The sequence below is a fragment of the Hyperolius riggenbachi genome, chromosome 6 (assembly GCF_040937935.1).
Source record: "Hyperolius riggenbachi isolate aHypRig1 chromosome 6, aHypRig1.pri, whole genome shotgun sequence".
Taxonomy (NCBI): Eukaryota; Metazoa; Chordata; class Amphibia; order Anura; family Hyperoliidae; genus Hyperolius; species Hyperolius riggenbachi.
The window spans coordinates 86,066,985-86,094,921 of record NC_090651.1 but is presented as its reverse complement, the minus strand read 5'-3'; the positions used below and the strand labels follow the sequence as shown (position 1 = coordinate 86,094,921).

General features: G+C 43.9%; 1 protein-coding gene across 1 annotated transcript in view; it reads right to left on the bottom strand.

Moving 5' to 3' along the window:
* The window catches only part of LOC137520979 (tenascin-R-like), a 1,317,931-nt gene that overhangs the window by 49,936 nt on the left and 1,240,058 nt on the right, over positions 1-27,937 (bottom strand). The window contains exon 17 of the mRNA XM_068239626.1: positions 4,043-4,173. Within this exon, the coding sequence (XP_068095727.1) occupies positions 4,043-4,173 (131 nt within the window). The remainder of the gene's footprint in view (positions 1-4,042; positions 4,174-27,937) is intronic.

The following is a 27,937-nucleotide window of genomic DNA, read 5'->3' as shown; positions in this document are numbered from 1 at the left end:
ATACCAGTTGCCTGGCTGTCCTGCTGATCCTCTGCCTCTAATACTTTTAGCCATAAACCCTGAACATGCATGCAGCAGATCAGGTGTTTTTGACATTATAATCAGATCTCACAAGATTAGCTGCATGCATGTTTTTGGTGTTATTTAAACAATACTGCAGTCAAATAGATCATCAGGGCGGCCAGGAAACTTGTATTGTTTAAAAGGAAATAAATATGGGAACCTCCATATTCTTCACACTTCAGTTGTCCGTTAAAATAACTGATTCCGCACCTCATAAAATTGCAACAAACATATGATTCCCGTAGACTCCTAACAAGTGCCAGCAATGTATGGTGGGCGATGCGCAGAGGAAAACTTGCACACAATGTGCAATGTCGCCTGTGAAAGAAGTCTCTCCCCAATTATATTACACATACTTACAGTACATTACCGTAAGCCAAGCCATGGGTAACAAGTGATGTGTTTGGCTTAATCTAGCTTGAGAAAAGTAACAAAGATCACTCACAAACTGGTTTAACTCCTGAGGAGAATGCTTTCTCAACCTAGCCATTCAAATAAGAACAGGGGAACTAAATCAAATGTTTTTAACACATTCAGTGGTTTTATTATCACAGTTAAAGTGATTCTGAACACAACTAAAAAATGCCATACTGAGTTTACCTGGGGCTGCCTCCAATCCCGTGTAGTCCATGAGGTCCCTCAGCATCCTCAGAGCTCTCTCCTTTCTCCTGCTGGTGGCTTTGTTAGATGCGCGAGGCACATGCATGGACCGCTGCACTCTTATCCTACTTGCTCGCGCACCTCCTGAGTGTTCTGCGCATTCCCAGTTCTTAAAAGAATGTACCGTGTATACACAGAACCCTAGGGTGCGTGGACTGGCCGCGCATGCGCAGTTGCACACGACTCTCAGCCAAATCTTGCAGCTAATAGAACTACCGGCGGGAGAACGGAGGGAGCCCAGAGGACGTTGAGGGACCTCACGGACTACAGAGGGGATGGTAAGTTCCCCCCAGGTAAGTTCAGTATGGTCTTTTTTAGTTGCGTTCAGGGTCACTTTAACTGCACCAGAACCCTTCTAGTGTAAAATGAAACCTAATCCCAACCTACCTTCACAGTCACCATTTAACCTATTTCTCGACTCATGTACTGTAAATGGCACAAAAAAAGGCATGAATTGCAGTCACGCTGTTGCAGCCACTTGCTCACATGTAGTGAGAACATTGTCTCATTAATCCAGAGCAACCAAGAAGCAAATTCTTTTGTTGAATCACTTTGGTCCTTCAGTGTTCTCCAGTCTTGAAGACTCTTAGTAAACCATTGGGCTTTCTAACTGTGAATTATCTGTGTTCTCAGCTATGTCTATGTAATCTGTAGTATGTTTAGAGCCACAAAAGAGAATTGGTACTGTATAGATTAACCACTTCCCCTCCCCCAGGACGAGTAACTACATCCCTGCAAAATCCCTCTTTTCCTTGCAGGGATGTAGCTACTACGTCCCTTCCCCCCGTGCTCATTATCGCCGCCGATCGTTAGACAAGAGATCAATAAATGGGAACACAATTCCCATTCACTTATCTAAGTCCCAGTGTGAATCAATGAGATGGCGCCGTCATTCACAAGAACCGATACTTACACGTCCACGCATTACTTCCTGTTTGCGTAGTAATATTACGCACAGGATAGTTGTGTGCGAGGACATCTTATGGCCAAATACAAAAATTACATCTAAAAACATTTTTTTTTTTACATTTAACATTAACCCCTTAATTCCCACACTCCCCAATAGTTACCCCCCATTTTTTTGTAAAAATAATAATATATACAATCAAAAAACAAAACAAAAACATAGTTACCTTTGAGACTGAGCTTTTTTAATATGTATGTCAAGAGGGTATATTACTGTTACTTTTTAAATTATGGGCTTGTAATTAGTCATGGATGCAAAACTGAAAAAATGAACCCTTTATTTCCAAATAAAATATTGGCGCCATACATTGTACTAGAGAAAAACTGTAAACGTTGCAATAGATGGGGCAAATAAAATGTGAGGGTTTTAATTACGGTAGCATGTACTATTTTAAAATTATAATGGCTAAAAACTGAGAAAAATGAAGTTTTTGCATTTTTTTCTTTTTATTCACATTTAGGCCTCTTGCACACTACATGGGATTCTGATTTGCGATTTTTAATCACTTTTTCACATGTGATTCCGATTTCCAATTTTTAATCGGTACTGCATGCTACATTTTGTCTGCGTTTGTCTTTTGATAGCATCCAGGGAAAATCGGAATAGCAAATCAGAATCAGATTCACAAATCGGAATTGCAAATCGAATTTGCAGGCCTCCTGCACACTACATGCGATTCCGATTTTTTTATACGTCCGATTTTTGATTCTGATAAAAAAAAACATAGAAGCGTGCAGTACGTTTTTTAATCGGAATCAAAAATCGGATCAGATAAAAAAAAATCGGAATCGCATGTAGTGTGCAAGAGGCCTCAAACGCATTTAGAATAAAATAGTTCTTAGCAAAAAGTAACAACCAAAGAAAGCCTAATTGGTGGCAAAAAAAACAATGAATAGATCATTTCATTGTGATGAGCACTGATAAAGTTGATGGCAGATGAATGGACGCATCGATGAAAGGTGAAAATTGCTCTGGTTTTTAAGGGAAAAACCCTTGGAGGTGACGTGGTTAATGATGATGATGTTGACACGTCAAATATGACCAGTTAATATTTCCATTAATTTTTTTGTAAGGCCGCTGATATCCATTCCAGATAGGAATAATATGTTGTGTTTTTCAGTTAAAATACTCACATTTGTGCACAAGGGGCTTGAAGGAAGACTCTAAATATGAGGATTGAGTCAGTTTAGAAGAAAATAGAGCAATATGGACTATGGCAACTACCAATTACAAAATACAGGTAGTCCCCGGTTAGCGAACAAGATAGGGACTGTAGGTTCATTTGTAACCTGAATCTGTTCCTAAGTCAGAACACTGTGCCATCTCTGTCCCCTGTACCTCCTCTGTGCCCCCATGCCTCCAGTGTCCCCCTCTGTGTCACCTCTGCCCTCTCTATCTGCTTATAAAAGTTTAAAAGCCATGTTTAATTTGAATTTTTAAAATCTATTTTATCAAAAAAAAAGTCTAATTCTAAATTATTTTTTTTGACTCGTTCCCTTGAAAACACAGAATCCATGACGTTCGTATCGGCGGGTCGTTCGTAAGTCGGGCGTTCAAAAGTCGGGAAGTACCTGTAAATCTACAAGCAGCAGGGACATAACTACAAGGGAGCAGCCCCTGCGGGGGGCCCAGAGCTGTAAGGGGGCTCCGACTACTACTTCACTCCCTCTGATAAAGGGGCCCATCCTTCAGATCAGCTGTTCTGTGGCTACACTTGTTATAAGTGTGAAGATTAAGATGCCCACACTTGTTTTATGACCCTTTTAAGTCGGGCCCCAGGCTCTGAGGGTCAGGAGGGGTTGGCAAGGGAAAGGGTGTCAACATTGGGGGGACCCAACAAAGTTTTGCTGGGGGCCCCCATGATTTATAGTTACGCCCCTGACAAGCAGTGTACAAAACTTTAGTTCAGCAAGATACAGGTCTTAAAGTGAATGCAAGGTGAGAGTGATACGGAGGCTTCAATATTTATTTCATTTTCAACAATACAAGTTGCCTGGCAGTCCTGTTTTTCATCTGGCTTCAGTATTGTCTAAGTCACAACCCTGGACCAAGCTTGCGGCTAATCTAGTCAGACTTGAGTCAGAGCACCTGATCTGCATGCTTGTTCAGGGCTAAATAGTATTAGAGGCATCGGATCAGGAGGATTGCCAAGCAACTTGCATCACTTTTAAGGAAATAAATATGGCAGCCTTCGTATCACTCTCACCTCAGGCTCCCTTTAAATATTTTGCTAGGATTTCTGTGGTGTCAGATGGTAAATTAGCACTATATAGTAAGCCTGGTTAAAGTGCATTGCTCAAAGTGTTTTAGAAAGTTTGATTTATGGGGAGGTCAGACACATACTGCACTCACCTTTCTGCTGCCGTTGGTGGATTTGTAGGTCAGAATGTAGTTCTCAATAGGAGAAAATGGCGGTTGCCATGACACCAGAGCACTTGTCCTCGATACTTCAGTGGCTGTCAGGTTTGCTGGCGGATCCAAAACTACAACAAAAATAAAAATGTAATCAGAATTTTCTGTCAGCTGGAGAGGATTATTAGGCAAATAAGAGCCTTCAATGTAACTCAGGGCTGTTGCACAACAACAGCGTTTCTGAACGCTATTTAAAACGCTAGGGCTTTGAAAAGCGCTTGCCTAATGTATTATGAGATGGATGACCCCAGAGCAATATGATTTTCCTAATGCGTTTTCCTAAACGAGAACGCAGGTGCTGCAGCATTTCTGAGGCGATTCAGCCTCAATGTTAAGTACAGGAAAAGTGGAAAATCGCTCTAAAAAACGCTGAAAAGAACGATTTTCCAAGCTTTTTTTAAAGGGACTCCGAGCAGTGCCGTAACTATGGAAAGATGCATACCATTTTGAAGCTCTCTTTCCAACAATATATAAACCGCCGCCCTACGCCTTTTAGTTTTCGCTATTTCCTGATCAAAATCGTGGCAAACGCGATTTCGATCACGAAAATAATGAAAGTTAAAAGGCGTAGGGCGGCGGTTTATGTGTCGTTGGAAAAAGGAGAAAGAGAGCTTCAAAATGGTATGCATCTTTCCATAGTTGCTTGTATTACACAGGACGACTTTTCCCCAAAGGCACAAGCAACTATGGAAAGATGCATACCATTTTGAAGCTCTCTTTCTCCTTTTTCCAACGACACATAAACCGTCGCCCTATGCCTTTTAGTTTTCAATATTTTCGGGATCGAAATCTCGGAGGCCGCGATTTCGAACGCGAAAATAGCAAAAACTAAAAGGAGTAGGGCGGGGTTATATATATCGTTGGAAAGAGGAGAAAGAGAGCTTCAAAATGGTATGCATCTTTACATAGTTTTTGCACTGCTCGGAGTCCCTTTAAAGCTGTTCACTTACAGTACTGTACAACAAAATAAAAGTTGCTACACCAAAACGCTCCAAAAATCGCTAGACATACCTAGAATATCGCCAGGCACATGTCTGAGGCACATTCCTAAGGTAGGTTAGGTTTCATTTTACACTTTTGGGGTTTATTTGGTGAAAGACATTTGGGTGGGATTACATTTGGCATATAAATGGGTGGCAGCATTCTGGAAGGGATTATAGGTGTGGTTCTGCCTCTCACTTCAGGTTTGCTGTAAAGGACACCTCAACTGAGACGGATATGGAGGCTGCCATATTTATTTCCTTTTAAACAATACTGCTTGCCTGGCTGTCCTGCTGCAAAACTGTAAAAAAAGGACGCAGGAGCCTTTACAGAAAAAACGGCACCGCCATACGTGACTATAGTTACAAGTCGCAACTTGCGGTAAAAGAAGGACATTTGGGCACACCGTAGCGCCCGTGTCGCCAAAATGTACCTTTTTGCCACAAATCGCTGCTTTTTTAATAATGGCGAGATATGCGGCAAGCAGGGTAGATTTCACTATGCAATGCCGCAGTTAGCATTTCCTCATGCTCCAGCGGCTGGGCCCCCCAGGCCTCCTCCACTTCAGCCTACAGTGTCGAAAATCGTATGCATCCGAGCAACGTTCACCTCCCATTCATTTGCTAATAACTTTATTGCCACTTATCACAATTAATTGATCTATGTCTTGTTTTTTCCACCACTAATTAGGTTTTCTTTGGGTAGTACATTTTGCTAAGAATTATTTTTTTCTAAATCCATTTTAACAGGAAGATTAAGAAAAAAATGGAAAAAAACAAACATTATTTCTCAGTTTTTGCCCATTACAGTTTAAAATTAATACATGCTACCGTAATTAAAACTCATGAATTATATTTGCCCATTTGTCCCGGTTATTACACCGTATTTTATTTAGAAATAAAGGTGCATTTTTTCAATTTGCGTCCATTTTAGGTGCATTTTAAAAAATGTAATAATATACTCTCTTGACAGGTATATTTAAAAGTTCAGACCCTTAGGTAACTATTTATGTTGTTTTTTTTTATTAATTGTAATTTTTTTTATTTATTTTTTTATTAAAAAATGTATTTGGGTAATTTTTGGTGTGGGAGGGAAACAGATAATTTTAAATGTAAAATAATATAATACTTTAATAAAAAATGTATGTTGGTGTAGTTTACTATTTGGCCACAAGATGGCCACAGTTAAAAAAAAGTCCTGGAAGCATATGATCATGCTTCCAGGAACTACAAAGAGGACGAAAAACTTTTTTTTGCAGGAATACCGCGGTCTCTGATAAGAGACCATCCTTTTTCTGCGGCGGACTTAGATTGGTTAATGGGAATTATATTCCCATTCACTGTTCGGGGGGGAGGGGGTGTAACGGCAGGCAGTGGTAGCGCGCTTGGGAGCACTCCCGATCGCATGCCTCAGGCAGCGGCAGCAGCAGCAGCACAGTCTATCTGGACGGATATATCCGTCCAGATAGACTGAAGTGGTTAAATGTGAATAGTGGTCCCATGGTGTCCCTGTATAGCATTTGCAGTGGAGCGCACTCACCTGTCTGGCCGGCAGGCTCCCTCCGTCTGCTTCATTCTTGCATGTGCCTCATTTCCGTGACCTGGCGACATGTACACACCCATGTGCTGCTGGGTCACGGAGATGAGGTGCCTGCAAGCATGGAGACGTTGGCACACAGATGGGCGCCCCAGCTGGACAGATGAGTGCTGCACTCCACTGTGAATATTTTGCTGCAGCTCCGGGGGTCCACTATTCTATTGGGGGAAACCAAAAGGTGGCCCAGCAGCCAGCTCTGCGGAATAACCCAATAATATATAGAGGAGGGGTATGCTGGGACTTGTGTTGCCTCTATGGAAGGGGAGGAGCACAGGGGCGGCGCCAGGGGGGTGCTTGGGGGTGCTCGAGCACCCCCTAGAATTGTCCAAGCACCCCCTGGAGTGAACTGACTTCAGGCGTCTAAAAGACGCCAAGTCAGTTCACACAGCGGCAGCCTGGAGCAGCAGGCAGGGCTACGGTAAGAAGGCCGCCCGAAGCCCTGTTCTGCAGACTTCGAGTCTGCAGTGCATGGCTTCGGGCGGCCATTTTCCCGTAGCCCTGCTCTCAGCATGCAGGCAGGAAGTCTCGTGACGTCGGGAAGGAAGAAGATCGTGGGCACGCGGGCGCTGCGCGCCACAATGAGGTCGGGACAGGAGGTCGGGACTCGGGAAAGAAGGTCTTCTGGCTGTAGGTGAGTAAATGGGTTTTTCTTTTCTTTTTCAGGTGGTGCTTAGTGGGGTCATTTCTGCTACCGATTGTGCATATTGGGGTCATATCTGCTACGGATTGTGCATATTGGGGTCATATCTGCTACGGATTGTGCATATTGGGGTCATATCTGCTACGGATTGTGCATATTGGGGTCATTTCTGCTACCGATTGTGCATATTGGGGTCATTTCTGCTACCGATTGTGCATATTGGGGTCATATCTGCTACCGATTGTGCATATTGGGGTCATATCTGCTACGGATTGTGCATATTGGGGTCATATCTGCTACGGATTGTGCATATTGGGGTCATTTCTGCTACCGATTGTGCATATTGGGGTCATTTCTGCTACCGATTGTGCATATTGGGGTCATATCTGCTACCGATTGTGCATATTGGGGTCATATCTGCTACCGATTGTGCATATTGGGGTCATTTCTGCTACCGATTGTGCATATTGGGGTCATTTCTGCTACCGATTGTGCATATTGGGGTCATTTCTGCTACCGATTGTGCATATTGGGGTCATATCTGCTACCGATTGTTCATATTGGGGTCATATCTGCTACCGATTGTGCATATTGGGGGTCATATCTGCTACCGATTGTGCATATTGGGGTCATATCTACTACCGATTGTGCATATTTGGGTCATATCTGCTACCGATTGTGCATATTGGGGTCATATCTGCTACCGATTGTGCATATTGGGGTCATATCTGCTACCTATTGTTCATATTGGGGTCATATCTGCTACGGATTGTGCATATTGGGGTCATATCTGCTACGGATTGTGCATATTGGGGTCATATCTGCTACGGATTGTGCATATTGGGGTCATTTCTGCTACCGATTGTGCATATTGGGGTCATATCTGCTACCGATTGTGCATATTGGGGTCATATCTGCTACGGATTGTGCATATTGGGGTCATTTCTGCTACCGATTGTGCATATTGGGGTCATTTCTGCTACCGATTGTGCATATTGGGGTCATTTCTGCTACCGATTGTGCATATTGGGGTCATATCTACTACCGATTGTGCATATTGGGGTCATATCTGCTACCGATTGTGCATATTGGGGTCATATCTGCTACCGATTGTGCATATTGGGGTCATATCTGCTACCGATTGTTCATATTGGGGTCATATCTGCTACCGATTGTGCATATTGGGGGTCATATCTGCTACCGATTGTGCATATTGGGGTCATATCTGCTACCGATTGTGCATATTGGGGTCATATCTGCTACCGATTGTGCATATTGGGGTCATATCTGCTACCGATTGTGCATATTGGGGTCATATCTGCTACCGATTGTGCATATTGGGGCCATATCTGCTACCGATTGTGCATATTGGGGCCATATCTGCTACCGATTGTGCATATTGGGGTCATATCTGCTACCGATTGTGCATATTGGGGGCCATATCTGCTACCGATTGTGCATATTGGGGGCATATCTGCTACCGATTGTGCATATTGGGGGCATATCTGCTACCGATTGTGCATATTGGGGGCATATCTGCTACCGATTGTGCATATTGGGGGCATATCTGCTACCGATTGTGCATATTGGGGGCATATCTGCTACCGATTGTGCATGTTGGGGGCATATCTGCTACCGATTGTGCATGTTGGGGGCATATCTGCTACCGATTGTGCATGTTGGGGGCATATCTGCTACCGATTGTGCATGTTGGGGGCATATCTGCTACCGATTGTGCATGTTGGGGGCATATCTGCTACCGATTGCGCATGTTGGGGGCAAATCTGCTACCGATTGTGCATGTTGGGGGCATATCTGCTATCGATTGTGCATGTTGGGGGCATATCTGCTAACGATTGTGCATGTTGGGGCCATATCTGCTAACGATTGTGCATATTGGGGTTATTGAACATGTTTTTTGTTCAAATCTGCTCACATTACGTGTATTTTCTTGAGAAAACCTGCACAATTATGTGAATTTTCTGGGGAAAGGGTCACCAAAACTTGGGTCCACTGTCTTTGCGTTGCACTTTTGAAGGGAACCCGAGGTGAGAATAATATTGAGGCTGCCATATTTATCTCCTTTTAAGTAATACCAGCTGCCTGGCTGCCGTGTTGGTCCTCTGCCTCTAATTCTTTCAACCATAGACCCTGAACAAGCATGCAGTAGGTCAGGGGTTTCTGACAATATTGTCAGAACTGACAAGATTAGCTGCATGCTTGTTTCTGGTGTAATTCAGTTCACTACTACAGCCAAATAGATCAGCAGGGCTGCCAGGCAACTAGAATTGTTTAAAAGGAAATAAATATGGCAGCCACCATATCACTCTCACCCTGGGTTCACTTTAAATTACAGTTAGCCCCGCCCTCATCCGGTCATGACCACGCCCATTTTCTTCACCGCGGCGCGCTTCGCACGCCGCAGGTGATACCCACGCAGCTGGTGTTGTGTAAAAGGTAATAAATATGGCAGCCTCCATAGGCTTCTCACTTCAGCTCTCCTTTCACACTGGTATTGCCCATAGAGCGTGTTCCAGTTGCAGCAGCTCCGGAGCTTTGAGTCCGCCAGGAGAAAAGCTCAATATGTTATTTGTCTAGTCAAGTGCATTGCATGACATATGTATGGGTTGAACACTGTCTAAACTGACTAGTTGGTGGGCTGTATACCCACATACCTTGCTGCTGGCTGGGGAGACACATTTGTTTTCAAGCCTAATAAGTTAAGGCTTGGTTCACACATAAATCTGCACACTTCCGGTCCGGTCCAGTCTGGTCCTGTCAGCTTTGGATGAGTTTTCTATCAGTTTTACCTGACTGGATTGGAACTGTATACCTTTTATGTGTAAACACACTCATAGAAAACTGATATTAATACAAAACTGACAGGTCCTGTTTCCACTGTGCGTGGTGCGATGCAGCTACATAGCCACATCACACCGCGGCCGAACTGTAACCAATGCATGCCAATGTAACAGTTTCCACTGCGTGCTGGTTATGTGGAGCGATCCCAGAATCTACAGCATGCTGCAGATTGTCCCACGGCTGTATCCGCATCCCCTCTTCTCCAGTCACTTGCACATCAGGAGATGCGGAAGCATACCTTCCAACTATTTGAGATGAGAGGGTGAAGAGGAGGCCTTAATAGCAGCATAAGGGGCGATATACAGGCTGGGAACGCGAAGAATCACTCGCGTTCCCACGCCTGTCGGCCGGTGACGGCCAAACCGGAAGGGTTCGCCGGCGGGTCCTGGACCATCGGAGCGGAGCTGCGAGGGCACCGATCGGCTGCAGGGGGCTGAGGGACGCCCAGGTGAGTTAATCTCATTTTTTTGGGCAGACTTAGGGTTCACACACACCATAAAGATTTCATAAGAAAAATATGCTGTTTTATAATTCAAACCACACTGGTCCTTTCTGTCCTGGCTCATTTTCCTTCATAGTACCATTTTAAAATTAGTTATATATCAATTTAAAGGAAGTCAATCAAACACATTTTAGTAGAGAAATCTATATATTTACATAGAAAGAGGGAGAAAGTCCTGAAAAAGGGACAAATGAGGAGGAAAGAGGGACAGTTGGGAGCTATGCGGAAGTGACGTGACTACACATCACTTCAAAGTGGAAACGGGCCCTTAACCGGAAATGTACAGATTGATGTGTGAACACAGCCATAGAAACACAGAAAAAACTGATGCAAACTGCCCAAAACTGACAGGACTGGACACCTTTATATGTGTGAACCAAACCTTGTTTTATTTTGTTATTCATGAATTTAATAGTTTGGCATGAATGCCCTGGACTGACTTGGCACCTGGCCTTGGCTAGTAGCGGCTCCCCAGTGGTCACATGACAGCCATTCTACCTGTAAATGCTGCAATTTATGCCCATAAATGGTGAGAGGGAGCTTAAGGTTAATGTTCAGTGGTATAGATGAGTTCTGCTGTAAGATACAAAATTACACTAAAATGTATATTTATTATCAATGAGGTACTAACTGAATACGATTTATATATGAAGTGTGATCAATTCACAAGAATTTACCTACTAAATGACAAAAAAATAAACCAAGATAACAGCTATGCTTTTTTCACTTACATTTATTAAAATAATATCAGAAATTAGAATGTAATTAACAAAAATGGTTAAAAAGATGTTACTAGCTTGTAAACAGTAGAGAAATGTAAGAAATTAATATTTGGACAGAAGAGCCATCTCCCAACTGAGCAATAACCTCAGAGGATTCAGTTCTGCTACAGAATGACATCATCGGCATGAGCTCCCTGCATGCGGCATGGCAGTTATGGCAGTTATGGCAGTTGGAAGTCAGTCTAGAGCTGGCAGCCATTTTGAATTGCAGCAGCTTTAGACTCTCCAGCTGAATTAGACAGATTTTATTATTAAAAAGAAGACTTTTGGTAAGAAGGAGACCCGAGGACAGTGACATAGGCTAAATAGGGCAACAGGATGATGAGACCGGAGCCAAGCCATGTTAGGGGAACACCGAGGAAGGGGAAGAAGAGGAGCAGAGGTGAGCCAACTGACAGCAGCCAGGCCGAGGCAGAAGAGCAGAGGGTGAAGAGAAGGAAGCAGAGGGTGAAGAGAAGGAACCAGAGGGATCCAGAACTCTGGCTGCCAGACCTGGGGCTGACCATGGATGACAAGAAGGACCTGGAAGGCACTGGGAAGGTCCGTAGGCAGGTGGTGAAGGCTGCTGTGAAACTGCTGAAGCGACAGTTTCAGGATGCAACTGGTCTTCCTCGCATAAGAGCAGTGGACTACGATGTCAAACCAACAAGAAAGCCAACAGTTCAGATTCATATGGACCTTCAACATCAACATGCCTTTGTCACAGCATGCGATGGAACAACGGTGCTGGTAGCCGACAGTGTTTCTACCTGGGTTTTTGGAGACATGGCTATCCAGCAGATTGAAGACAGCTACAAGAGCTATGTGGAAGAACCAATGAAGAACATGGAGTATCTACAGGTAGACCAACAGGCATACACTATCATTGATGCCAATGCTTGTGTCCTGCATGCCATCGCAAACGTCTATGAACTGTTGGCAGAAGATGGAAGCACGGAGTGTGTTTACAACAGGGAGCGCATGAGACCACATCTGCTGCAGTGCTTCATTAACAGGAAGATCACAGAATTTCCCAAGGATTCCAAGATAGTCGCAGCACAACAACCCTTGGAGAGGCCTTTCAACTGGAAGAGATGAAGCAGAAGTGGATTCTGCATTACCAACCTCTGCCTGCCTCCCACCACTCCAGCCACCACTAGTTCTCTTTCCAGCCTGGATCTGCAAAACCCAGCATCTCAGCAATAACATAACAACCTGCCATGTAAGTAGTAGCTGAAAAGTTTCCTTACATGTGATTCTCTGCTCACCCAGAAATTACCAAATGAAAGCCACTAGCTGCTAATTAATTAGCTGACGGGGTTTTGTTTGTTAATATTTTAAATATTAATATATTTTTGTTTTATTTAGTTTTTAAACCATCAAATCTGTAAATGATTATAAATGTCTAGTAATGTCATGATCCTGGGTGAGTGATGATTTGAATGCAAGGAAGGTTTTCCATCCATCTCTAGCCACACCCTCTGCCTCCAAACTGCAAACATTCAGCTGATCCTATAAAGCATCTGAACCAATCCAACATGCCAATGGCCTCTGCTTCCACACTGCAAACATCTAGCTGGCTTATAAAGCATAACAACCACTCCAGCATGCCCATACCCTCTGCTTCCACACTGCAAACATCTAGCTGAGCATATAAAGCATAGGAACCAATCCAGCATGCCAATGGCCTCTGCTTCCATGCTGCAAACATCCAGCTGAGCATATAAAGCATAGGAACCAATCCAGCATGCCAATGCCCTCTGCTTCCACACTGCAAACATCTAGCTGAGCATATAAAGCATAGGAACCAATCCAGCATGCCAATGGCCTCTGCTTCAACGCTGCAAACATCCAGCTAAGCATATAAAGCATAGGAACCAATCCAGCATGCCAATGCCCTCTGCTTCCATGGTGCAAACATCCAGCTGAGCATATAAAGCATAGGAACCAATCCAGCATGCCAATGGCCTCTGCTTCCATGCTGCAAACATCCAGCTGAGCATATAAAGCATAGAAACCAATCCAGCATGCCAATGGCCTCTGCTTCCATGCTGCAAACATCCAGCTGAGCATATAAAGCATAGGAACCAATCCAGCATGCCAATGCCCTCTGCTTCCATGGTGCAAACATCCAGCTGAGCATATAAAGCATAGGAACCAATCCAGCATGCCAATGCCCTCTGCTTCCATGGTGCAAACATCCAGCTGAGCATATAAAGCATAGGAACCAATCCAGCATGCCAATGGCCTCTGCTTCCATGCTGCAAACATCCAGCTGAGCATATAAAGCATAGGAACCAATCCAGCATGCCAATGGCCTCTGCTTCCATGCTGCAAACATCCAGCTGAGCATATAAAGCATAGGAACCAATCCAGCATGCCAATGCCCTCTGCTTCCATGCTGCAAACATCCAGCTGAACATATAAAGCATAGGAACCTTCCAGCATGCCAATGCCCTCTGCTTCAATGCTGCAAACATCCAGCTGAGCATATAAAGCATAGGAACCAATCCAGCATGCCAATGCCCTCTGCTTCCATGGTGCAAACATCCAGCTGAGCATATAAAGCATAGGAACCAATCCAGCATGCCAATGCCCTCTGCTTCCACACCGCAAACATCTAGCCAAGCTTACAAAGCATCTGGCCCCTCTTTAACCACCCTAACCATCTCAAAAGAGGTAAGTATAATCCCCCCAACTCAGGAGTGGTAAGTATAATCCCCCTAATTTTGGAGCAGTGAGTATAATAATCCCCCAACTCAGGAGCGGTGAGTATAATCCTACCAACTCAGGACAATGACTTTTCTATTTTCACTTCTTCTTTTGTTTTAGCTCTCCCCCCCTTTCCCCCTCCAAAAAAAAAAAAAAAAAAAGTTTTAAATGTAAAAAAAAACAAAAAAAACACCTTATACAACCCCCACCTTATACAAACATTCTTTGTTTTTTTCTTTTGTCTTTTTTTGTTATATTTATGATGTTAGGACTGACACAAAGGAGTAGACTGAAAGACACACAATAAAGCTGGGCATACACTATTAGATTTTTTTGTGGTTCAGATAAAAGATCAATATCCCCCTGATGTTTAACCTTTACCCGATTAAAATCTTGCACCAAAATATTTCATCTACCCTAATTTCCAAATTACATGTCACTAATCTTGCACCTCTCAATGCAGCTATGTGGCTGCAGATTACTGGTGGGTGACCCCTGCACCCCAGTCTAATCAAGAGAGGGAAAGCATTTCTAAATTAATGTTTGGGCGATATGCCAATCCAAAAATGATTTGACATTTTTGGGGGGACTGACTTACGTGTTATTCAATTTTATTTATACTGTGTTGTAAAATGTCTGAATTATTAAAAATCTCTAATAATGTTTGCCCACTTTAACAAAGACGGACATACGAACTGACACTGACTGAAATACATAGACCTGATGGTATTAGAGTGACTCACTGAGTGTAGTGATAGGGTAGAGCATGCAGGTTAGATGTAGGGTTAGACAGACTCTCAGTGACTGTAGTGATAGGTTAGAGAACACAGGTTATGAAATGTAGGGTTAGGTGAAGCTTAAAGTGTACCTAAACTCTGGACGTCTAATTAACAAAGGTATTTGTACATTCTCCTCTGAAGCATGATTACTTTGTTTAGTGTCTGTGAAGTCCCATTCTGCAGATATTCCCACTTCCTGCTAGCCTACCGGGAGTAAGTGGGGATACCTTAAAAATGGGGCATCAAACAGACAAAGTAAGATAGGCTATTTTCCTATAAAACATAATTAACTACGTACCTTTATCTCTGTGAAGTCCCATTCCTTTGATATCCCATTTCCTTAATGTAGATTTGCTGCAGGCCTTCACAGAGGAAAAGGGAATATTTCAGGAACGGAGCATCACAGAGACATAGTAATGGCACATAGCTAATCCTGCATCAGAAGAGAATCTACTTTTTATTAAATTAATAGTATTATCTTTTACTTGAAAAAAAACAGACTTCTGGAGTTCATATTCACTTTAAACTCACAGAGGCACATATGAGGTGAGAGATGACTAGCATCTATTAGGTTAGGGTAGCATAGTGTAGTGTAGGTCCTGCCCAAGAAGAGTCTACCTTGGCGTTGGTGGCAGGCTTAAGATCTTTTGGCCAAAAATGTTTAAAGAGAACCCGAGGTGGGATTTAATTATGTTACTGGGGCACAGAGGCTGGTTGTGCACACTAAGACCAGCCTCCGTTGCCCCTTGGTGTGCCTCCATGTCCCCCCTGTGCGCCGCTATATACCCCGCAGTGCTGGCGACACGCTGCGTGTCGCCAGCACAATGTTTACCTATGCGCTGTCAGTCAGCGCCACTCCCCCGCTTCCTCCGCATCGGCGCTACCCGCCCGCGTCACTTCCCTCCTATCAGCGGATATAATAATTTAATAATAATTAAATCCCACCTCGGGTTCTCTTTAAGTTACTTGCAGCATTTACTACACCACTTCCTTGTTCCTATTTACAGCCACTGATCAATCACTCAGCACACACATAGATTCCATTCATGGCCCCAACATTACGCTTACCCTTGTTTATAGACGACCCAATGCAACCTTATACTTGGAGTATCTCTCCCTGTCCCACTATGGGGTCATCATGTATAACACACTGTCATATCCCACTTGTGCTGGTCCTGATGGGAGACATTTTACTGCTCACAAGTGGCTTCCTGACAGTAATTTATTTCAATACCACTGGAAGCCTCATGTAATCTATAAAGGGCTGACAGCACAGGAGGATTAACAGGGACACCTCTTTTTACACTGTATCATTTTTGGCCAATTGATTGAACTAGAGGACTCTGCATTTTTGCATTAGCTTATAAAAAATAGCTTTACTGAGACTGAGAATAAAATATATAAACAGGTAAAGTGATGCAGTGTAATAATGTGATTGGTGAGCTTACTTTTCAGAAAACATAGCTGCCCTGCTGAAGCCAACAAGATCTACAGATGCAGGAACTACAAGATCTACAGATGCAGAAACTACAAAATCTACAGATGCATAAACCACAAGATCTATACATGCAGGGACTACAAAGATCTACACATGCAGAAACCACAAGATCTATACATGCAGGGACTACAAGATCTACAGATGCAGGAACCACAAGATCTACAGATGCAGGAACTACAAGATCTACAGATGCAGAAACTACAAAATCTACAGATGCATAAACCACAAGATCTATACATGCAGGGACTACAAGACCTACAGATGCATAAACCACAAGATCTACACATGCAGGGACTACAAGATCTACAGATGCAGGAACCACAAGATCTACACATGCAGGGACTACAAGATCTACACATGCAGAAACCACAAGATCTATACATGCAGGGACTACAAGATCTACACATGCAGAAACCTTAAGATCTATACATGCAGGGACTACAAGATCTACAGATGCAGGAACCACAAGATCTACAGATGCAGAAACCACAAGATCTACAGATGTAGGAACCACAAGATCTACACATGCAGGGACTACAAGATCTACAGATGCAGGAACCACAAGATCTACAGATGCAGGAGCCACAAGATCTACAGATGCAGGAAGTACAAGATCTACAGATGCGGAACCACAAGATCTACAGATGCATAAACCACAAGATCTACACATGCAGGGACTACAAGATCTACACATGCAGAAACCACAAGATCTATACATGCAGGGACTACAAGATCTACAGATGCAGGAACCACAAGATCTACAGATGCAGAAACCACAAGATCTACAGATGCAGAAACCACAAGATCTACAGATGTAGGAACCACAAGATCTAAACATGCAGGGACTACAAGATCTACAGATGCCGGAACCACAAGATCTACAGATGCAGGAACCACAAGATCTACAGATGCAGGAAGTACAAGGTCTACAGATGCGGAAACACAAGATCTACAGAAGCAGGAACCACAAGATCTACAGATGCAGGAACTACAAGATCTACAGATGCAGGAACCACAAGATCTACAGATGCAGGAACCACAAGATCTACAGATGCAGGAAGTACAAGATCTACAGATGCTGAACCACAAGATCTACAGATGCAGGAACTACAAGATCTACAGATGCAGGAACCACAAGATCTACAGATGCAGGAACCACAAGATCTACAGATGCAGGAACAACAAGCTCTACATATGCAGGAACTACAGAATGTTTTGGTGACATCATTATTTAATATACTGTAAATAAACACTATTTATAATGTATCCTTTGTTTTCTGTTGTCATTACATAATAAGAATGTAGCAAAAAACAAACAAACAAAAAAAAAAACTAACTGCCCTTGCAAAGGTGTGTTTGTAACTTAGTACAAAAAGGGTCCTTTAGGAACTTTAAAGGGATCCTGAAGCTAGAGTGTATGGAGGCCGTCATATTTATTGATTTTTTTTTACAACACATTTTTTTGGCTTTTCAAAATTTTTCACCCATAACATTTACAAAAGGTAATGATATCCAAAGAGGATAGACATTCAGTACCGTGGTTACGATATACAACTTTATAGACATACAATCATATAGGTCCACAGTCTCTCTCATTATCTAAAACCAAACCTTAATAACAGGGCTGTGGAGTCGGAGTTGGGAAAAAATGCAATGACTCCGACTCCTAATGAATTTAAACTGTTATTACAATAGAAAATATGATAAAATGTTCTATTTCTCAGATAATAGTCATCATAAATAATTTATACATACAGTAATAGCTGTGCTTAGTCCACAAAAATGAAATAAACCAATCAAAATTAGTTACTTGTGCTGCTTCAATAAAGCAGTCCCCGTATTTGTAAAGTCAGATATACATATCTGATTGTGACTGTATATATGATGTGTACACAGGAATCTCTTATATGTGTTACGGCCAGAGCCCGAAGTATGGCCATTTCGGGTTCTGGCCGGTCACAACGCGAAGTGGGCAGCTGATTCGGCCAATATGCGAAATGATCCTCCGCACTTTGGCCGGCCAGAACGCGTTGTAACTAAATGTGGCCGGCCAAGTCCCGAAGCTCACCACTCTGCAAGTTTCCCCGCTCAGTTCTCCTCGCGCTGCTCAGGTCTCGCTGCGCTGTCAGTTCTCCCCGCGCTGCTCAGGTCTCGCTGCGCTGTCAGTTCTCCCCACGCTGCTCAGGTCTCGCTGCGCTGTCAGTTCTCCCAGCGCTGCTCAGGTCTCGCTGCGCTGTCAGTTCTCCCCGCGCTGCTCAGGTCTCGCTGCGCTGTCAGTTCTCCCCGCGCTGCTCAGGTCTCGCTGCGCTGTCAGTTCTCCCCGCGCTGCTCAGGTCTCGCTGCGCTGTCAGTTCTCCCCGCGCTGCTCAGGTCTCGCTGCGCTGTCAGTTCTCCCCGCGCTGCTCAGGTCTCGCTGCGCTGTCAGTTCTCCCCGCGCTGCTCAGGTCTCGCTGCACTGTCAGACTCCGTTCTCCCCGCTGTCCCATGAGGGACAGGTCCCAGGCTTGTACCGCTGCCATGCCACTGCAAGGTACCTCCTCCTCCTCTTCCCGCTGTACGCTGTTTTCGCCTCCTCTCCCTGCGTCCTCACCCCAGGGCTTCTTTTCATGCGGCCGGCTGGGTCTGGGGCTGCAGCTGCTTTCTCTATCTCTATCTCCTGCATGATGGACCCAGGGCTGGTTCCTCCGCTGAATTCGCTATCTCGTTGGAACACCGGCTGATCCCCAGCAATTCACCGCTCCCTGCAGCCTTATGAAAAGTGGACCTGAACTCTTGCAGGGGACAGAAGGAAAACATATAGGAAATGCAACCCACATGTATTTAGAGAGTTTAGCCTGTTAATTCCCATTCATCTGGGTATAATCACAAGTTGTAATTTGATCTGTCACCTGACTGCCACAGCAGAGCAGCGGAATTTGAAAGCACAGGATGTTAAACATATGTCTGCTTCCATGAAAGCAGGAAGTAAACACACAGCATATGTATTGCAGGATTGGTATCAGCTGTAACAAAGAATGTTTTTCTTTAAAGAGAGCCCTAGGTGGGCTCATAAAATAATAATAAAAAAAATTAGGCTACCTCATCGGGGGGGCTGCACGGAGCAGGTAGCCGCCAAAACCGCCGCTCCTGTAGCCCGCACTGGCTCACTTTCACTTTTCTGACCTCTCGGTCACGACACTGGAAGGAGAGATTGATTCTCTCTTCCAGCGTGCAGGGAGGCGGGGGCCTCTTGAAAGGTTCTTATGCTGTTGTGTATCTTTCAGAGCAGAGAGGAAGTTCCGAGTGCCATTCATGGTGCCGGACACGACCCGGGATGTTCTGGGATTTGTGCGTTTTGGACTTTGGCCGTTTCTAGAACTGGCCAGCCAATGTCAGAAATTTCCAGCATTTTGGACTTTGGCCGACGTCAAATCGGCCAGTTCTAGAAACGGCCAGCCAATTCTAGAATTTGCCGATTTCTGGCTTGGGCCGTAACATATATACGAAATAACATCTATGGTGTAAGTATAAAGCCTGATGTGTAGCCGTGTCACTAATAGAGATGGTCAATGAGATGGAAATAATTCTGCGTTGATTCTGATTTATGCAAATGTACGCACTCTCTTTGCTCATGAAATCAAATAATTTGATATGTTGTTAAAATTTGGTTTGGTGACTACAAATTAAAGGGTACCTGAGACGGATGAAAAGAAAAGTTTTATACATACCTGGGTCTTCTTCCAGCCCCCTTCAGGCTAATCGGTCCCTCGCTGTACACCTCCACCACCTGGATCTTCTGCTAGGAGTCCTGGTAATTCAACCAGCCAGCGCAGTCCGGCCACATGCCGCTTCCACAGCCAGGAGCAATCTGCACCTGCGCAACAGTGCTGGCTCAAGTACCTGGACTCATAGCAGAAGATCCAGGTGGCAGAGGAGGACAGTGAGGGACTGATTAGCCTGAAGGGGGCTGGAGGTAGCCCCAGGTATGTATAAAACTTTAATTTCATCTGTCTCAGGTTTACTTTGTTACACAGTAGTACTATACTCTACATATGCACTCTCCACAGAGCTGCAGGGAATCCAATGAGAATGATGTGCACATTGAACACAGAGGAGTTGTCTATCACCCATAAACCTGGTTCAGATTGTGCATGAAGAATGTGTAATAGAGGAAGAATCTCCTTATTCCCCTGCAGAGTACCTGCACATCACTCTTACATGTACCCACAGTTACATTGCCTAGGGCCTGATAGATGTTCTTTGTTCCGGCCTGTACCTTTTACAAGTACTCTTACCAAGGACTAGTTTTAGTCTATGACTAAAGGGAATAAATATGGCAGTCTCCATATCCTCACTTCAGTTGTCTTTTAAAATTCCTAAGCGTTGGCAGTTAAGAGACGAATTTCATGTTACATACTTTCAATCAACAAGATTGTAATATGCAAATTAGAGGAGTCGGAGTCGAAGCGGTGGATTTTTGTACCAACTCCACAGCCCTGCTTAATAACAAGAAAACATTTTGTATTCCACCTTCCTCCCCCACCCACTCCCTAAAGTCATCTCTGGTTATTAATCTTAACTTAAAGAGGAACTCCATTGAAAATAATGTAATAAAAAAGTGCTTTGTTTTTACAATAATTATGTATAAATGATTTAGTCAGTGTTTGCCCATTGTAAATTCTTTTAAATCCCTGATTTACATTCTGACATTTATTACATGGCGACATTTTTACTGTTGGCAGGTGATGTAGCTGCTGCATGCCTTTTGGGCAGTTGGAAACAGCTGTAAACAGCTATTTCCCACAATGCAGCAAGGTTCACAGGCAGGAAACTGCCAGGAGTACTCAAGAGTTTCTTGTGGAAGAGGTTTCACCACAATATCAGCCATACAGCGCCCCCTGATGGTCTGTTTGTGAAAAATAATAGATTTCTCATGTAAAAGGGAGTATCAGCTACTGATTGGGATAAAGTTCAATTCTTGGTCAGAGTTTCTCTGTAAGCTAATGTCACAGTACTTCTAATTTTCCAAGTGTCCCTGTCATTTTTTCAGTCAAATATCATTTGGTGTCTGTAAAGGGAGTCATTACTTCATCTGCCTCCTTCTTAGAGAAGGATATCAAAATAAAGTATTTCCAGGTTTTAAAAATGTTTATGGTTTTCTTGTCTTTATGTATCAAAGCCTCCAATTTATCTTGTCTAAAGAGATGAAGCAGCTCTTCTTTTACTTCCCATATTGAAGGGGCACTGGGATAAATTCATTTGTTAAATATGACTTTACGAGCAGCCAACATTATGAGGTGGGTTAATTTACTTGGAGAAATATCTATCTTTTGTTGCGTATCAGAAACTGATGGTTTTGGGGGAGCATCATGAAACAAGGCAGTGGCGTACCTAGGGCATTTGGCACCCGGTGCTGGGTATTAAAAGACACCCCCCCCTTAAAAAATGGGCATGGCCACAACCGGCAAAAAAATTGGGCGTGGTCATGACCGCATGAGGGCGGAGCTAACTGTAATTTAAAGTATTAGCTAGTATAGTTGCCCCCAGTATAGCTAGTACAGTTGCCCCCAGTATAGCTGCCCCAGTGAAGCTAGTATAGTTGCCCCCAGTATAGCTAGTATAGTTGCCCCCAGTATAGATAGTACACTTGCCCCCAGTATAGCTGCCCCAGTGAAGCTAGTATAGTTGCCCCCAGTATAGATAGTATAGTTGCCCCCAGTATAGCTAGTTTAGTTGTCCCCAGTATAGCTAGTATAGTTGCCCCCAGTATAGTTGCCCCCAGTATAGCTAGTATAGTTGCCCCCAGTATAGCTAGTTTAGTTGTCCCCAGTATAGCTAGTATAGTTGCCCCCAGTATAGCTAGTACAGTTGCCCCCAGTATAGCTGCCCCAGTGAAGCTAGTATAGTTGCCCCCAGTATAGCTAGTATAGTTGCCCCCAGTATAGATAGTACAGTTGCCCCAGTATAGCTGCCCCAGTGAAGCTAGTATAGTTGCCCCCAGTATAGATAGTATAGTTGCCCCCAGTATAGCTAGTTTAGTTGTCCCCAGTATAGCTAGTTTAGTTGTCCCCAGTATAGCTAGTATAGTTGCCCCCAGTATAGTTGCCCCCAGTATAGCTGCCCCCAGTATAGCTAGTATAGTTGCCCCCAGTATAGCTAGTATAGTTGCCCCCAGTATAGCTGGTATAGTTGCCCCAGTATAGCTAGTATAGCTGCCCCCAGTATAGCTAGTATAGCTGCCCCCAGTATAGCTAGTATAGCTGCCCCCAGTATAGCTAGTATAGCTGCCCCCAGTATAGCTAGTATAGCTGCCCCCAGTATAGCTAGTTTAGTTGCCCCCAGTATAGCTAGTATAGATGCCCCCAGTATAGTTGCCCCCAGTATAGATGCTCCCAGTATAGCTAGTTTAGTTGCCCCCAGTATAGCTAGTATAGTTGCCCCCAGTATAGATGCCCCCAGTATAGTTGCCCCAGTATAGCTGCCCCCAAAATAGCTAGTTTAGTTGCCCCTAGTATAGCTAGTATAGATGCCCCCAAAATAGCTAGTTTAGTTGCCCCTAGTATAGCTAGTATAGATGCCCCCAGTATAGCTAGTTTAGTTGCCCCCAGTATAGCTAGTTTAGTTGCCCCCAGTATAGCTGCTCCAGCAGGGGAAGAGCAGCGCTGGAAGGAGGGGTGACAGGGATAGCGGCGGGGAGGGGGGAAAGATCCCCCCCCCCCTCCCTCACCTGGGTCCCCTCCTTCCGCCTCTCTTCCCCTCCAAATGACAGCGGGGGCAGCGGGCAACTTAGAGTAAGGGCGGGCGGGCGTGCAGAGACTACTCACTTTACGTCTGGCTGCGTTCCAGCAGCTGGAGCGCTCCGTCGCCGTCACGTGCCTCTTCTCCACCTCCAATGCGTGTCACAGCATTGGAGGCGGAGAAGAGGCATGTGACGGCGACCCAGCGTTCCAGCTGCTGGAACGCAGCCAGACGTAAAGTGAGTAGTCGTCTCTGCCCGCCCGCCCTTACTCTAAGTTGCCCGCTGCCCCCGCTGTCATTTGGAGGGGAAGAGAGGCGGAAGGAGGGGACCCAGGTGAGGGAGGGGGGGATCTTTCCCCCCTCCTCGCCGCTATCCCTGTCACCCCTCCTTCCAGCGCTGCTCTTCCCCTGCTGCGGCTGCATGGGGGGGTCGTGGCGACACCCCCCTGGCTGGCTGTCACCCGGTGCGCCACGCCCCCCTGCGCCCTATTGTAGGAACGCTACTGAAACAAGGACAATAAAGGGTTGATCTCAGGTTTGGACTTACACACTGATTCAATATAGTTTGCTACTTTTTTTCCAAAACACAAAGATTATGGGGCATGACCATAGACAATGAAAAAGATCTGCCTGGGGATGAGTAACTTTGGGCAAACTGGCGAATAGTGAGGGGGAGGTTTACGATATTTAATGTTGAAGGCGTACTTTGCTCTATGTATTAATTTGAGTTGAGATTCCCTCCAAGATTCGCCTGAGATCAGTTTAAAAGATACACGATAACCCTCAAGGATTCTTGATTCCACCTGCTCCCCTGGAATACCCCTCACCCATCTAGTAAGATTGTTAAGAGCTTTAGACGAGATATATTTATTGATTTTTAAAGAATATCAGTTGCCTGACAGTCATGCTGATCTCTTTGGCTGCAGTAGTGTCTGAAACACCCACCTGAAACAAGCATGCAGCTAATCTTGTCAGCCTTCAGTTAGAAACATCTGATCTGCATGCTTGTTCAAGGTCTATGGCTAAAGGTTTTAGAGGCAGAGGATCAGCAGAACAACCAGGCAACTGGTATTGTTTAAAAGTAAATAAATATGGCAGCCTTCATATCCTACTCACTTCAGGTTCCCTTTACATAGGAATTACTACTACCTAAAACACCAAAGAATAAACTCAACAAACCTAATTCATACAATTTATACAAGGCTTGTAGGCTGCAAAGTTCATAGAGGGAGTTGTTTATGTAGCATTTATAAATATGTGTGAGACTTGCATGCTCAAATCACAATGGATGACAAACCTAACATATTAAAGATATATGTAAAAAGAGAACCGACAGCCCAATATAGTGTAGTAAGTATTGACAATTGGGTAAATGAAACGAGTATAATATATACTCACAAACCAGGGTTACCTCCAAGTAACCACTGTACAGGCAGGTGAGGAGATTAGCCTGTCCTCACTCAGGATTAAGACGTTGCTCTCTGTAGACAGGAGAAAGGAAGGGGTATCCCCCTCCACCAGGGGTGGATATCAATTATAATGAAATGAAGAACAGAGGCGCCAACAGGATAAAATCAATTCTTAAAACTTTTAACCAGTTCACCCCCAAGGGTTTTTATCCTAACGGACCAGAGCAATTTTCAGTTGTCAGCGCTCCTCCCTTTTATTCCCTAATAACTTTATTACTACTTATCACAAGAAAATGATCTATACCTCGTTTTTTTCGCCACCAATTAGGCTTTCTGTGGATAGTACATTTTGCTAAGAATTTTTTTATTCTAAATGCATTTTAATGAGAAAAACAGAAAAAAAAAGAAAAAAAATCATTATTTCTCAGTGTTCAGCCTTTATAGTTTTAAAATTAAACATTCTCCTGTGGATAAAACAAACACGTTTTATTTGCCCAGTGGTCCCGATAATTAAACCGTTTAGATTATGTCCCTACCACAATGTATGGCGACAGTATATTATTTTGAAATATAAGTGGTTATTTTTCTGTTTGTTCTGGCCATAACTACAAGCCCCTATGTAATAAATTAAAATTAATTTTCCCCCATAAAATATAGAATAAAAAAAGCTGAGTCCCTAAGGCAACTATTTATTTATTTTTTTTAAGCTGATTTTTTTTTTTACAAGTGTTTTTTTTGGGGGGGAGGGTTGGAAGTGTAATTTTATTAATGATGTGTATATACTTGAAAATGTATGTATTTTGTAAGTGTAATATACTTTTTGGCCACAAGATGGCGCTGGTGAACACTCATAGGACGTGTTCACTTTTTTTTTTTTTTTTTTTGCACACTTTATTAAACTGTTACATTTCCTGTTTATGTGAATGGACGTAGCCGCTGTTCGCGGTCACGTCCATTCACTCCAGGCACTGCGATTGGGTAGAGGACTGTTCAGTCCTCTTCCCCAATCGCCCAGCACGGGATCCCGACGGTAATGGCGGCGGTAGCGGCGGACACACGGCGGTAGCAGCGGCGGGAATGCGCGACGTATTAAAACGTCATGTTGCTGTTAATAGAGGTAAGCATGACGTTTTAATACGTTAGGATGGCGGTAAATGGTTAAAATTGCTTAGGAGGCAGTGGTGGACTCACCCCCCGCAAGCAGACACAAAAACTGTGTATTCAAATTTATTGGTACACTCCAGGGGTTTTTGCAACGCGTTTCGCAGGTATATTCCCGCTTCCTCAGGCAATAAAAATAGGAGTACACACAGTACAGTCTCAAGGTCACGATAAGCGCCTCTGTGGCGTTGCAAAAACCCCTGGAGTGTACCAATACATTTGATTGTTTTAAATACACAGTTTTTGTGTCTGCTTGCGGGGGGTGAGTCCATCACTGCCTCCTAAGCAATTTTAAACGTTTTAACCACTTCATCCACAGGTCAGTAGATATACGTCCTATAGCAGAAGCAGTGCTGTGCAGAATTGGGCTTGCTCCTGTGCACATTTCTGGCACTATCAGATGCAGCACTAATTGGTGAACGGGAATATATGTTTCCTGAGCTAATGAGATCGATTTTTACTATTAAAAATACTTTTATTTTCTCATTTCATAGTGAAAAATACACACTGTAGCATTATTTCAGAATCAAATATCTTCACCATAAATTGTGACTGGAACATAATCTAAGTTTTGTGATAAGCAGTAAGAATAGCCAAACAAAATTTGTGTTTTTTATCTACAGTAGCACTTTTTATTTTTAAACTGGAATTGGTAAAACTGAGAAATAAATGTTTTTTTTTTTTCTATTTTTCTCTTCGTTTTCCCATTAAAATTCATAGAAAACAAAATTGTTCGAGGGAAAACATGGCATACAATAAAAGCCTAGTTTGTCTTGAAAAATACAATATATATTTCATTTCTGTAGTCATAAGTAGGGATAAAGTTATTTCTGATTAAATAAGGACATCGCTAAACTGTCAAAACGGCTCTGGTCAATAAATGGGAAACAAGGTCTGGATGCGAAGTGGTTAGGAATTGATTTTATCCTGTTGACGCCTCTGTTCTTCATTACGTTATAACATATTAAAGATGTTTACCAAACCTCAAATACCCTTTAAGTTCCGGGGAAGACTGGAACGTTTTCGACTATGATTTGGGCTGTTGAGGAATCACTGGTGAGGGTAATGTAAACATATGACCCTGATTCCCCTACCGCAATTCTGATTTGCCAAAATCGCCATTGCAGTACCTGCAGCATTTTCGGAATGATTTGAATCAGGGAATTCTGGGCCCAAAATTGCATTCCCTGAAATTGCTCTGGAAATCTCTCTGGTTTTAGGGGCTCTGAAAACCGCATTCTAGGGAGTCGCAGACCTAAGTATTATGATGTTTGCAGTCTCCACCTTGGTATACCTTTGGAAAATACAATAGTAAATAATTGAGTCCTCAATGTATAACTGCAAGTAAGACCTTTTTTATACTTTTTATTCCTCTAGGCCAACATTCTTGGGACTCTCCCATTTGCAGCATCGTCCTGCCTTTCATGTGTACCCCCTTCTTCCATGTGTAACATCTACAGTATTTATAACAGTCCCTCTGTTTCATATATATGTTACGGCCAGAACCCGTAGTGTGGCCACTTCGCGCTCTGGCCAGCCACTTCAGGTTCTGGCCGGCCAATGTGCGAAGTGGCCGCAGCGGAGCGGCCAATGTCAGAAATGTAATTACTACACTAAGCTACAATGTATTTTACGGCCGTCTCGCTGCGGCCAAATGTATAACAACTTGCTTAATTTCATTAAATATAGCCGCCGGCAATGTAATAGATAAAGCCGCCGGCTTTCACACTGCCTCCTCTCCTCCTCCCCGTGCCTCCTATACGATACGGAGCAGCCGGCGGGGACACAAGTGTCCCCGAGAGTCGTTCGTCGCGGCAGGGGAAGCAGAGCACTCGCTCTGCAGGAACGGCTGGATTAATCCTGCCGCGACAAACGACTCTCGGGGACACGCGTGTCCCCGCCGGCTGCTCCGTATAGTATAGGAGGCAGGGGAGAGGCGGGGGGGGGGGGGGGGGGGGGGGAAGAGGAGAGGAGGCAGTGCGAAAGCCGGCAGCTTCATCTATTACATTGCCGCCGGCTATTTTTAATGAAATTAAGCAAGTTGTTATACATTTGGCCGCAGCGAGACGGCCGTAAAATACATTGTAGCTTAGTGTAGTAATTACATTTTTGACATTGGCCGCTCTGCTGCGGCCACTTCGCACATTGGCCGGCCAGAACGCGAAGTGGCCACACTACGGGTTCTGGCCGTAACATATACATTCCTTGGACTCCCCT